Source organism: Nyctibius grandis, chromosome 1 (assembly GCF_013368605.1).
Source record: "Nyctibius grandis isolate bNycGra1 chromosome 1, bNycGra1.pri, whole genome shotgun sequence".
NCBI lineage: Eukaryota > Metazoa > Chordata > Aves > Nyctibiiformes > Nyctibiidae > Nyctibius > Nyctibius grandis.
In genome coordinates this window covers 92,154,580-92,168,454 of record NC_090658.1, presented here as the reverse complement: position 1 = coordinate 92,168,454, position 13,875 = coordinate 92,154,580, and the positions used below count along the sequence as shown (strand labels likewise).

The 13,875-nt window shown below is 44.9% G+C and overlaps 1 protein-coding gene across 27 annotated transcripts in view; it reads right to left on the bottom strand.

The window, feature by feature from the left end:
• The window catches only part of SNAP91 (synaptosome associated protein 91), a 73,329-nt gene extending 61,777 nt beyond the window's left edge, over positions 1 to 11,552 (bottom strand). For all 27 annotated transcript variants that reach the window (XM_068415620.1, XM_068415663.1, XM_068415682.1 and 24 more), the window contains exon 1: positions 11,419 to 11,552. In XM_068415620.1, coding sequence (XP_068271721.1) covers positions 11,419 to 11,548 — 130 coding nt within the window. In that variant the 5' untranslated portion in view covers positions 11,549 to 11,552. The remainder of the gene's footprint in view (positions 1 to 11,418) is intronic.
• Positions 11,553 to 13,875: the final 2,323 nt, after the last annotated feature.

Genomic DNA, 13,875 nt, shown 5'->3' with positions numbered 1-13,875 from the left:
GAAAGTGGTAATCAACTGAGGCATGGTACATGAGCTATTTGAGTTGCCATGCTGTTGTTCTTATTCTGAGAAGAATGAACCCTGGTTAGTGCTTTCCACTCCCAAATGATCTACTGTCCTCACAAAATCATTTGTTTTTAATAAACTTGTAGAAGTGAAACTGTTGCTAGCCTATCAACTCTGCCCAGAACAGCATTTTGTAATCCACTACAAATCTGACTGAGACTGAAAATATATTGGAAGCAGCCTTATGTTTCACCTGCACTGCTTAGCTGTTACACATTGGGAATACATAAAAAAAAAAAAAGGGTGGGGATGAGACAACATGCAAGCAACTTAAGTGACATGTTAATTAGCTGCAGCCTGGATGTTAGAAACATGTCAGTTGAGTAGACAGGCGCAGCAGCTAACACATCTAACTTTCAATACCCAGACCATGGTCTGTGTTTTTCCTACTGTCTCAGCCAGATTCTTCTAAAAGTCCAGCTATTTTGTCAGTGGATGTCATGGGACGACGTAACCTTCATAAGGCTCAGCCTGAAAAATAACCAAACAAGGCCAGAGCCCATGCACTCTGTGGCGCAGACAAGCCACCAGAAGCTTAGCATGGGTTGAAATTCTTAACTGGGAATGAAATGCCCACAACTATGCAGACAGTCCCATTGAAAACACGAACATATCTATAGGAAAAAGAAACCAAGTGTAATGCAAACCTGTCCATACAGTCAGTGCAACAGTATGACCTCCTAGAGGCATACTGAAGCAGTTCCAACTAAACAGCAAGTACTTGTAAAATGGGTGCAATAATTTCAATCCATTTTGCCTTGTATCTAAGTATCTATAATGCAACAGAAAGACTATAAGAGTTCCTAAAACCAGATGGCTGCCTCGTATGTGAATGCTGTGCTTAGGTTTGTTTTGGGTTGGTTTTTTTTTTGGTTTGTGGTTTTGTTTGTTTGTTTGTTTTTCGTTTTTGTGTGGTTTTTGTTGTTGTTGTTGTTTGGGGGGGGGGGTTGTTTGTTTGGTTTTGTTTTTTACAAACTGACTGATGTCCTTCACATTAGACAGAGCTTTACTCTCTCGTTGCTAAAAAAAAAATAATAAAATATGAAGCCAAACATACAATTCATTTATGTTCTTTCCCCTGTACTACACTAGTTAAACAAGAATCCTGTGCTTCTGCCACACAGACAGCTGAGTTTAACTCTCAGAAATTCTGAAAAAAATAACATCAACTACCAGTAGACTTTACTCTTCAACATAAGCCTGCAGCCTTTCATATACTGCAGACTTCTTGACATTGCAAAAAAATTCCGTTAAACTCAATGGAACATCCACCTGAGAGATGGAAGATGCAGTTAGGACTACTAACATGCAAAAAAAACACGTGCAGTAGTAAGTCACTAACAGTTCAAAGTCACCAATGCCTCTGGAATACGTGTTTGCCACTGACAGTAAAGTCTCCCGTCAAGCTACTGATGAATGGGGAAGTTTTAATTTATCACGCAGGCTCACATCCAGGCAGCAAAGCTTCGCACAGAGTCAGATCTCTAGACTGGAACATCCAGAAGTGTCAATTAAAACTCCTAAGCACAATATGGAGGTGAGTTTTGAAAGGTAGCTTCTCATAATACTGCCTAAGCAACTTCCAGCTTCCTGATAAACAAGAGGGAGTTCTTTAAACTCACCTATTCCAAACATAGCAAACTGCCTCTTAATACTCTTGCCATTCACAAATAACAGAGCAATTTGAAGTTTAAATTAAGCTTAGTAAACCTAGAAAGACTCTACGTGGCTTAGAATGAAAGATCAGATCAGAAAGTCACAGGCAAGGCTCACATATGAAAACCGTTCTGTTTCAGATGCCAGTAAGGAAACATCATTCATGATAAAATGTACATGTTTTCAAAACATTGGCACACTAGTTATGCTGGCTTCCTCTGGCTTGCTGCCCCTTAGCAGAATGTACTTTCTCCTATAAACAGGTTTAGATGAAGCTTTAAAACTTAGATTAAGAGCTACAGGCACAACAACCGTACTTTGGATTCCAGTGTCATGCAGCAAGATCGAAACCCAAGTCTCCATTTGAAAAGGTTACGTTTTAAAACTCCAGGGTTGCTAAAGAACTGATGTAATGATATGTTAAAGCTTGCATCTATATTTGTCCTCTACATAATGAGAAACAGCAGCCTTCAGAGCCAGGAAACAGGCCAGCTGGCCTCCCCCTTTCATACAAATCCTACACTCTCTGAAACGAGAAGTGAAAGGAAGAGTCCTTTTAAAAACAGTTTGAACTCCCACTTAAGTGCATCTATGTGGGCTCTTCAATTATGTGTAAAGACATGTGCTCCAGCTAGTGCAGAATTGCACTGTGGCAAGATAACTGATCACTGCCGTATTTTGAGGACCTTCCTCTAAACTTGTAAACTTGCAAACTTGCATACATTTTAAGAATACGGGCGACAAGTCAGCATGTTTTATTCATGCTTTTAGCAGTCATGTCTTCCTCTCAGTTCTACAGAGGACCATTTTAGAACATTCTGTAAACTATCAGAGAGACTTAAGAGATATAACAAAACTCTGCCAGCGGCACTAGGAGCCTGCCAGGCTCTACAGGCTAACTGCTGACCATCTGCTATGGAAGCACCCGCTGCCATTGTGTCATCTGCGCTCATGCCAAGCCAAGAGTCAGTTTGAAGTGATCGACTATAATGTCAGTAGTCAAGCCACAGTCTTATCCCGCCTCTTTAGGACAGCATAGTTTATGACACTTTCTTGAAAAGACATGTTTTTTGGTCTTTTAAATATATGGTAGCACAATCTTAGCTGAAGAAGACGCCAAACTCTCCAGTCTACCCTTACCAGTGTTTCACATCTCAGCCATAACCCAATCTCCTAAATACCTAGAAAGAACTAACAAAGAATATTGCTTTCTTTTTCATTCCTTCTTTGAGAAAGTAAAGCCACCTTGGCAAAGCACACAGCAACTGTTTTGTTAGAGCTCTGTGGCCCAACTACTACACAGAAGTTCCTGCCAACTTGCCTTCTACCTGCGGTAATTTTGCATATTGGCTTATGACCAAGAAAAGAGTTGATTGCCACAGGCCAGACCCAAGCTGCAGACACGTCCTGTCAGCAACTTGCAGTTCTCAGTACATACGAGAGGCAGGGTGTACTTTCTTGGTGGCCTTCAAGCATGATCATGCCTATGTACTCACAAAATCTCCTCTACAAGAAATATCATAACACATTTGAGTTCCATCAATAGCTAGAAAAAACATATTCTAGGACAGGCAATGGACTGACACACTATCTCAGCTCAAATGGCCAGAGTACAGATTACAGAAATACACAACATTAGCATGACACCAGGACTTTTCAGCATCCAATCCCTTTCAATAAACTAAGTTAAGATACAGATATAATCTAACCCAAAGCATGAGATTGCATTATCCTGGGCAGGGAGGAGGAACAGAAGGGTATTTAGACTTGGTTCCTCTGGAAGTCAGTGCCAACACGGTGCACTGCCATTTCCTATACTGTGCCTACAACTAAGCTGGAAGCCTCAGATGCCCAATGGATGCACCATTTGCCACCAGCCTAGAAAACACTGTTCTATTATTCCACCTACATTCACAGTGATGTTTCAAGGCTGATGTCCAATAACATTTGTGGCACTAGTCCAGACTGCTGGTATATTCCCTCTCCTAGCGGACTACAACTCTCAACTGCTTTAGCAAATGTGTTTCACAACCTAAAGAGAATTTTTTATAAGCACAAGCAGCTTACTGGCTACCAGCTATGTCTGTTGAATATACCTCTGAGCCCACCCTGGCAAAACTTGTTTTGTATTGATTTTCATTGTTTTCAAGCAGCTCTGCAGAAGCACACAAGATCAAAATAGCAAGATTAAAAGTATTAAAAACAGTTTTAAGGGTCTAGCATGCAGTTTGCAAGACTCCAGAAAGAGCAGACTTAGCCATGCTCCACAAAGTGACAACCTAGCCTCTGCCAAGTATTGATTGCTTTCTAGCAATTGCCAACATCTGGTTTATTCAGGCTTTATTTAAGCCACCAAGCTCTCATCAAAGCAAATTTTTGGCCAGTAGGAAAATCAAGCAACCATGCCGAGTCTGATGGGGTGGGATACTCTAATACCAATTTACCAATGAAGCTTCACACTGCAATCTTGCTGGCACTGCTAACTCAGGGGAACAAAAGTACTGCTGCAAACCCTGTGCTACAGATCACTGCCTGCAAAGCTACTAGGAAGGCTTCTTCTATCATATCATTTAGTTTGAGTTCAGGGTTCAGTCCCATGCTAGATGACCTGTTCTTTTGGCACACTGGATGTCCTGTGCTGAGATTCAGACCCTGATTTCCCAGCTTGCTTTACTCCTTGTTTTTAAGTTTTCATGCTATTTGAAACCCCTCTCTCCAAGCCAGGCAGAATATTGTTTCTAATCCGCATGCCGTGTTGAAATTTGGAAATTCAAGTTTCATCAGATACTCGTTGGTGAGACTACTGTACTTCCCTGAGGCACATACCAGAACTTGTGCTTTTCCACCCCTACCCACATCCTGATCTGTGCCTTGAAAAGAAGCTCCAAAAAAGAACAGGGCATGTTAACTTAATGATACTGTTTGGTATCACTGACTCATCTCTAGACTATAGTAAGACTAAGGGAAGGGATATAATGTTCCCCCCCCCCCCCGCCCCCAATTTTTTCCCATTCCCAGAAATACTGGAGCCAGCTCCTTCAGCAATACCATATGCCCACAGCTGACTGAGGAAGGTCTCTCCCTTTCTTTTCTTTGGGGGCAGGAGGTATATTGGGTGCAGGTGGCAAGGTTTCGGTAGCAGGGGTAGACAATGCAGCTGTGACCTCTGAGAATAAGGTCTCTTCCACAGACTGCAGGGGATATCTGCTCCAGCACCATGGAGTATCTCCTGCTCCACCTCAGACCTTGGTGTTCCCTCTGCCATGTCTCACTTTTTCCCTCCTCCTCCTCCACCTGTCTAGTGTTTTCAGCCCCTTCTTAAACACATTTTCCTGGAGGTGCCACAAGCTTGGGAGACAGGCTCAGCTGTGTCCTGCAGTGGGTCCATTGTGGAGCTGGCTGTGTCTGGCATGGAGCAGATCCTGGTCTCTTCTCACAGAAGCCATTCCTGCGGCCAAGACCTTGCCATGGACACCCAGTACCAGGGGGACGGTAAGTAAGGTAGGAAGAGCAAAGTAGTCTCAAGTACCTTGAACACAGGCAGAAAAATACTAGAGGCAGCTGTGCCTCTGCTATATTACCTTTTCTTCAGAAGTGGGGACTAAGAGGGCAGCAAATTCTCCTCTTTGGCTACCAACTTCTCCATCCAGCAAGAAGCAGAGAAGACAAATAGCATCCATAATGCTGTATGCCCTTCAGAGTTACCCTGACTGCCATCTACTTTTAAGCACTTCAGAGGATCCTTCACAGGGCAGACACGCAGAAGCATGGACTGACTACACCAACACAGCACTTTCTTGGAGACTTCACATAATTCCTCACTAGTGGCACAGGCCCAGGTAAGGCACACACAGAAGATGGAGGGTTTAAGAGCCAGGCTAGGAAATCAGAGGCACAGATCAAATCAAACCACAGGAAATCAAACTGCAGGGCTTTTTTTGTTTGTTTGTTTAAAAGATGTTCAGTTGCTGCCACAAAGGATCTAAGGGAGTAACACTATAAGACTATTATGAAACATATTCGACTACTAAACAGAAGTGATTAAAACTATGGACTGGTCACTGACATACTGACCACCTCATGAACAAGGGGCCTCAAAGAAAGCTATGGCCACTCTATTATCAAGGTCTACTAATGGAAGTCAGTACAGCAGAAAGACATGACTTGTCCCAGAATTTGTCATCCATGACCTTGACAAAACATGTTTAACAGAAGGATCTTGATCTCTACTGAAAACAGACTAAGAATACACACCTTCAGCTGAGTAAAAGCCAAGGGGAGGGAGAGCAGGACTAGTCAATCTAGCTTTATCAAGTTACACTGTTTGGATGAAAGAAAGTTTAATATTACACTGTCTACACACTCTTCAGTTCCCTTATCCTCCCTTTTCTTTCCTTAGGCATTGTACCATAAGACGACTTAGAACAGTTCAGATGCACAAGATCAAGTGATTCTGCCCATGTTTCAACCTTTGTATCTTAACATGAATTCAAACTTCTACCCAGCTTCAAACATATATTGAAAAATTATTAGTTAGCTAAATCCTAGCTTAATTAAAAGGGCAGACTTCTCTTGGTACTACACATGCCTTAAAAAACAGTATTTTTGAATTGAAAGTTAATGCCACTGAAATACTCAAGATCAACTAATCTAAAATGCCTTCTTAGTAGCTCCCCTTACCCATGACAGACATTTCTACTCCTGTTCAGAGATCTACACACCTCCAAATGAAGTGAGTCTTCAATACTGTTTTGGGAAAGGACATTAGAGAAGCCCACAGAAACAGAGCTATTCAAAATAGAGATTGATGACAAGTCCTTACACACATACATAAAAAATATAAATGCGCTAATCCAATATCCATTAATGGATTAAAGAAAAGAATTGCTTGCTTGGTTTTTTTTCTTTTCAGGTGTGAGATTCATTGGGGTGACAAGGAGGAGTTCACAATTTAGAACACACCCCAGCTGTGACAACAAAAACCAAGACACTGTATTACAGCTGATCTTCAATACTAACTTTTAAACAAAGGCAGTTCTCCTGTACACAGAAACTGTGACAAACTACTGCAATACAAGATACAGTGAGACATATGGAAATAGTTTCATTAGCAAAGTGTGAAGGGTTAAGCCCAGTTTGTACAAGGATTCCATTCTTGGCAATTTTCTTGAAGGTACTTCCATGGCCGTAAAGACAAAGTGTCACCTGGACTGCAGAGCAATGCAGTACTCGTACGTCTGTGCTGCTCCAGCTAGGAAAGGGCTCCAAGTGCCAACAGACTTGGAACACTCCCCAAATCACTTCAACTGCAAACAACTGAAACACGCATACCAGTTAACCTTAACAGTCATTGAAGCCTAGTGACTCAAGATAGCTCCATTGACCCCCACCTCTCCCAAAAAATAGAGAGACAGACATATTCCTCAGGAATGAGGTAGAGGTTTCTAAGACTAACCTATGGGATCTAGCATCTTTATCTTTACTGAGCCAAAGAAAAAGTTTAACCCATTGCTTTTGGTCAACAGCCACTTCTGTTTCAAGACTAAAGATCACAGTGATTCAAACTTGTTAGGTCATCCCCACAGTTTGCAGCAGAAAGGCAAAACATTGCAGGGGAAAGTCTGCAGAAGCACAATACTGACGCCAGCCCTGCAGTTCAGTTACCAGCATAAATTAAACTACAGATTTCCTTTTAGAGCCTTTGTTTGTCAGCCACATACAAATATGCAAAATTAGACTTGGGATGGAAAGATGTTACTACAGATACACAGGTCACCTCCTCAGCCACAGAAAATCGAGTCCTGATCTTCATCTGCTTCGTTTCCACATTTCATGAACGTCTCCCAGTTCCTGATCAGGCCTCCGGAAGGGCCTTCTACCTTATGAGAATTATTTTGAAGAAGTGAGGAGGCACCATGTGGTCTTTTTAGCATACACACTCTAGAGCTTCCTCCAGCTGCAAAGCAATTCACTCAACAAAATAAGTCAAGGAAAATCCCAGCCGTTTTGATCATTTTCAGAAACAGGAACTTGTTATGACCAACTGCAGATGCAACAACCTCACTGGTTTCCAAATCACTTCCCTAAATGAAAGCTTGACAGTCTGTTTCTGAGTGAGATCCTTTATAAAAGGAGCTGAGTTCAGATCTACCTATTTTTCCCTCATCTATTGTGTGTTTTAATATTTGAAAGTCAAGTTCTCCTTGACTTCTCCAAAAGCTTCTCCCTGTTGATACCATCAGTCACCCCCATTCAAGGCTGGAAGCTGGTTTTTACTTGTCCCACACAATTAAACCCTCAGTGAAACCTTAACATATCTTTCAGAAGAATTCTGGTAATGAAACTTCTATGCTTTGCACTAGGATTGTCCTCCCAGTTGAATTACCACAGCTCATACATCCTTAACATAGTCCATATATCTCATTCACTGTCACGGACCCTGCAATGGTCCTTCTCACTGCAGCAAAATCAAGTTACCAATCCCCACTTCTCTATGGAAATACCTTCCTCACTTGCTGTATCTAACTGTAATTTATTTAACACGACATGGTTAACTGAGGGGGATAAAGTCACCGCAATGATATGGAGTCAAGACAACAAGTTTGTTAAGTTCAAAAGGGGCAGAGCTCTTAATATGCCACCTGCAACGGCTTGCCCCAAAACATCAGAGCATCCTAGATTTATACTCCTTTTCTCTCCACAGGGACTTGGAAAATGCATTTAATGCCATCTGGCATGACTTCTCGCAGTTGCTTGAAATTCACCAGTATGACAACTGGAATTCAAGGAAATGGTAAATCTTAGTAATGAGTATATGATAGCAGCCTAACCACACTTCAGTACTTTTTCACATGACAAGCCTGTGCAGCACCCGGAGTCCATGCCAAAGGACAGCCACTATGCAGCATCCATATTAAAGCCTGCACTCATAAGCCATGCAAGTACCGAAAACTGCACAAAGGTAACAGCAGCTCAGCTTCTGTTCACAGAAGATGTTCATTTTGTTCTCTCCTCACTTCCTCACACACATGCACTCATACCCAAATGATGCTTTTTATTCCTCAGAGCGAATTCCCTCTAAGTAGGACTCACTAAAAAAAAATCTAAACTAAAAAACTACACAAAAAACCCCTAAAAACAAACACCCCACACCTTGTCACCTATCACCTTTCTATAACCTTCTGGAACTACTATCTCCTGTAAGAAAACATATGAGGACAGGCATCATTGTGTTCCATCCTCACAGGACTACTTAACTCACATTAAAGAGCTGATCTCTCCATTTAATTTACAAAGCCCATCTGCTAAGCCGGACAGTGGAAGATAGGTTGTGTGACACGACACCTGGCCACTAAGACACTAAATAAAATTATGGAGTTCCCTAAGGACACAGAACCCCCACACCAATACTACAATTACAGCTCTTCATAAAGCATCGCTCCAACCATCGCTCTCTGGTACCTGAAGTTGTAACCATCTAAATCCTTTGCACCTTGGCTCATTATCTTGGCCAAACTTATCTTAAGGCATTGGCAAGTTTAACCTTTCATTTCCTTCTCCACATCTTCAAATGCTACTTATCCAACTTGAAATGCAGTAAGCCATGTGGCTCAGATCTACCTCCACCTAGCAGTACCTCCTGCATGCATGGGGGCATTGCTCTTTCAGAGGACGAATTTGTAATTCACTCTCTCATTACAATATATAAAGCCCATTTTAACACTTGTTCACAAGATACATGTCAGAGTTCAAGGAACTGCCTACTTATGAGGAGATGCCTTGGGTTTAGGAGCCTGAGAATATTTTTTCTTTTAAAACATGAACTTGTTTTTCACTTAATAGTTCACAATTTTGAATGCGCATATCTCCCACCAGCAAGATTCTGCCTTTAATGATACCAGATAGTTAAACTCTCAACTGTTACATACAGCTGGGAAAATAGAAGGACGAATGAACAGGGATATATCTTCCAAGGAAATGATAATTTCTCTTCCTCTTGTATCTTACATGCAAATGGGTAAGAAATTGCATGGCATGTTACCAGCTTCAGTCTCCCCCACACTCATTTTCTGAAGTAGTAATATTACCACCAATATCCAAACAGTCCCTTTCCAGACCTTAATATTAGCACTGGTAAATTATTTCTACCTCACTTTAATCCTGCCTGTTCCAGATAGTACTTTATTTTTTATATATATGTATATACACACACACATACATGTGCATATATATAAATACACACACAGAGACACAGCATGCTTTTAAATACATGAGCTATGCTTATTTTTTTAAGCTAAAGCTTCTAGTAACAGATAGAGCAGGACAGTGCAGACACAACCTACAGATTAAAAGTGTCAGCAGCTACTAAACAGCAATGAGGGAGACATCAATAACCAAGATGATTTTTTAACATAGAGAAGAAAACAAGACAGAATACATGATATCAAGACCACTTATCTATTTAAACAATGGTTCAGACTCAAGTCAGTCTTCAATCAATGCTGCTTACATCAGCATCTCTTAGACATATATACAAGAGTATTTAGATATATTGGAAGACCAGCATGCTGTTTCCCACTTTAAGGGTTAGCTATGAAGTCATTAGAACTGAAACCTGGAATTATTTTCCAGAAGTAATACTACCTCCTTTTAAGAAATACAGCATCATCAGAATTGTATTCACATGCACCTGCACCAGCATTACTTAGTAACGGCCAGCAGCCAAGAGACTGCTTGGTATAAAACCGGCTCATCTTTACTTGAAAGTATTTCTTACCATGTCAAGAAAAAACAGGAAAAACACTTAATTTTAGACATTAAAACCTGCTGTTGATCTACTGAGTTCAATGCTGGACAGAGTTACTACCGGTAAACAAGGCAAATTAACACCATGCTATTAAATTCTTTAACCATTCTACCCCTTGATGTCTCTAAGCAGGGACTGACAGTTGAGTGGGTTGTAAAGAAATAAAATTGTCAAGACAAAACATCACTAGCTCATTGTTTTTTAAGAAACATTTTAACTTCAACCTTGTTTCATGCATTAACTAGCTAATGGCGGTCCAGAATAGATCATAAACCTGTGAGACCAAGCCACCAGCCATCTTCAATAAAACATGATGCAAACTATTGGACAGCTCATGACGTTCCTATCAGATATCTGGGACCTCAGCAACAGCCCTTAAACTCTCCAAAGGCTGTTCCAATCTACAGCGTAGCGTTATCCAAGTGCCTTGCCATTTATGCACACCACCATCTAAACCTCTTCAGAAGTCTGCTGTGGAGATGGCCACACACCTACCGGCACTTGGCCACCTCCTGGCCAAACATTTATGTCTCTGCCCAGCTTAATCCTGATCAAAGTAGGCAGTGACAAGCATGTGTGCATTTTGCCCTGTGTCCAATTCCCTCCCCTCTCTCCAAGCCCCTGCTCCCCCAGGCACGCTTCGCACTGCCTTCCTAGATAAAAGGCAAGAGGTCATGAGGAAAAAAAAAAAAAATATGGCCGAAAGAGCAGTATTATGCAATAAGAGAAGAAATGCAATAATAACTCATCCTCTCCTGGCGATTTCTCATAACCCTTAGGGTCTGAAAGCTGGATTACAGCAAGCGCGACAGCCAGACGGCTCAGGGGCGAGCTGAAGAGCCCCGCGGGCCGCCTCCTCAGCCGCTGGGGATACAAAAAGGGATGCTCACAGTCCAGGTGCTTTTTCTTGGGCCCCATCACTTCATGCGTGGTGGCTTTGCAGACGGCTCTGGCTACGGCTGATCCCGTAACGCTGTACTGAGCAGCTGCGATGCGATCTGTCAGCGTCTGACCCGACATCTTCGCTGGCGTGCCTGCCGCTGCCTGCTCTGCAGAGGCGGAAAACACGGGAGGGGAAGGGGAGATTCGGGGTTTATGGCCGAACGGGAGGCGGCGGCAGTGGGGGGCGGGGGGGGGGGGGGGTGTGCATGGCAGAGACACGCACGGACACACGCACATGGCCACACACGGCCACGCCACACGCACAATGGTCCTTCAGGCAGCCTGGCCCCTCGCGAGGCGCAGCACCCACCCGCCCCCCACCCCGCGTTGTGTAAGCCTTTGCCTCACTAGAAGCCGGGGCAAAAATGAAGGGTATTTTAGACGCTGCAGGGAGAGGATGGAGGGGAAATGATGATGGTAGCAGAAGGAAGCTGCACACAAATAACGTACGAGCCCCCGGGATGGGGGGAAAGGACCCCCACACACACACACCTGCCCCGGCAGCGCCCGCCCGCCGAGCCGGCCCGCGGGGGAGCCGCCGCCGCGCCCCGGCCCCGCCGCAGCGCCCGCCCCGCCGCCTCCCCGGTGGGAGATTATGGCACCGTTGCGCCATGTTATGCCCTCCCGGTGCCTCCCCCACCGCTACCCCCTGGCCTCGAAACGGGGCGCCGCTGGATGCGGCGGTGCCCAGCGCCGTGCAGCAGCCCGGGGCGGCGCGGCGTGGGGAGCAGAGGATGAAGCGAGCGCCAGCGGCCGACCTGTCAGTGCGTCCTTCCCTCCCGTCCTCCTGCCGCCGCCGCTCCGGAGAGGGCACCGCCGCCTCCCGCCGTGACCGCTCCCCGGCCCGGCCCGCCGCGCTACCCGCTGGCGAGGCGCCCCGCGGCGCAGCAGCAGCCCCCCCCCCCCTCCCCCCGGCCCCCGGCCCCGGTAGCCCCAGGTGCGGGGCGGGCTGCCCACTCCCGCCGCCGGGGATGCGCTGGGCGTCCACGCCCGGGAGCCGCTGCTGCTATTTCCAGCCGGCGGCTTAATCCTCCCGCAGCCTAATCTCCGCGCTACTGCCGCAGCAGCACCGCCCCCTACCCCGGTGCAGAGGGCGGGGCGGGACGGAGCGGAGCGGCGCTGCCGTTGCCGCCGCAGGTCGGTGGCCCGGAGCAGTCAGGTGACCCAGTGCGGTGCGGCCGGGCCTGGCCGGGCCGCCCGGTACCGCGGGGGAGAGCCCTCCGCCCCGCCGCGCCTCTCCTCTTAAAGGGGACGCCGCGCCCCGCCACCCGCCCACCCTCCCGCTAGGTGTGGGGCGAGGCGCGGCCCGGGCCGCCACCCCACGCCCCGCTCGCCTCCCGCTTCCTGGGTGCCGTCTAGGGGAGGCCGGTGGGGATCCGCGGGGCCCGGAGGTTGGGGGGGAGCCGAAGCCACTGATGCTTCCTCTGTCTGCAGTGTGGTCCTGTCCTTAACGCCTACGGTAATGCATTGAGGGATGCCACAACTGCACATACACTGGATCCCTCCAGGACCTTTTTGTGATGTTGTTATTGTTATCAAAAATATCCGAAATATGGCCCCAGAAGGGTTTTCTTTCTGTTATCTAAGATATCCTAAAGGTCTTGGTTACAACGCAGCACTACGCCAGGGAGGATACATTGCCACGATTTTATTGTGTGATTGAAGCCTAACGGAGTGGTCTGTGGAGTACTGAGAAATGTGGCGTACATGTATTACCATGGATTGGCTGAACTTAGTTTTGGAGTAAAGTGATTTAAGTGGGTGGGGTCTAAATGAAATGGTACTGGTAGTAATTACTTTGAGCTGCCGTTAGAACAAATTTCAGCAGACGATGTCAGCGCGTGTTATTAATTAGCTGAAGAAAGCAGTATGTACAGTCAGTATTGAAGATTTGTGCATATGAAGTGATTGAGAACGGGGTTGTGTTGAATACAAAGACGTACGGCACCATTTTCATTTATTATGCCAGGAGCAGAATACTGATGAGGGATTCTTGTCTGTGACAGTATGAAACAGCAGCTTTTTTACTACTTTCTTTTTTTTTTAACCTAACAACCATGGGATTTTAAAGTCCTAGGTAGCCTGAAAACTTGTGAATCCTGTTAAAACAATGCTTAAAAGTTCAAGTTACTGTTTCTATGGAAAATCTCTCCCAAAATAACTGTTCAAATGGTGCCTGTGTCCATTGAAGAAAGGTGTTCGAATTGTCAGGCTTTCGGTATTGGTTAAATCTCCTTCATTTTTGCAGAGCAGATACAGATGTTTGGATTTCAAAGTTCAAGTGTTTTCTCAAATGCGGTGTTTGAACACAGAGAGGGGTTTCATTTCAAAAAAGATGTAAAGCGTATGTTACTAATGGCTATCAATAAGCGTTCGGGGTCTGCAAACTTTGAATGTTCCCATGA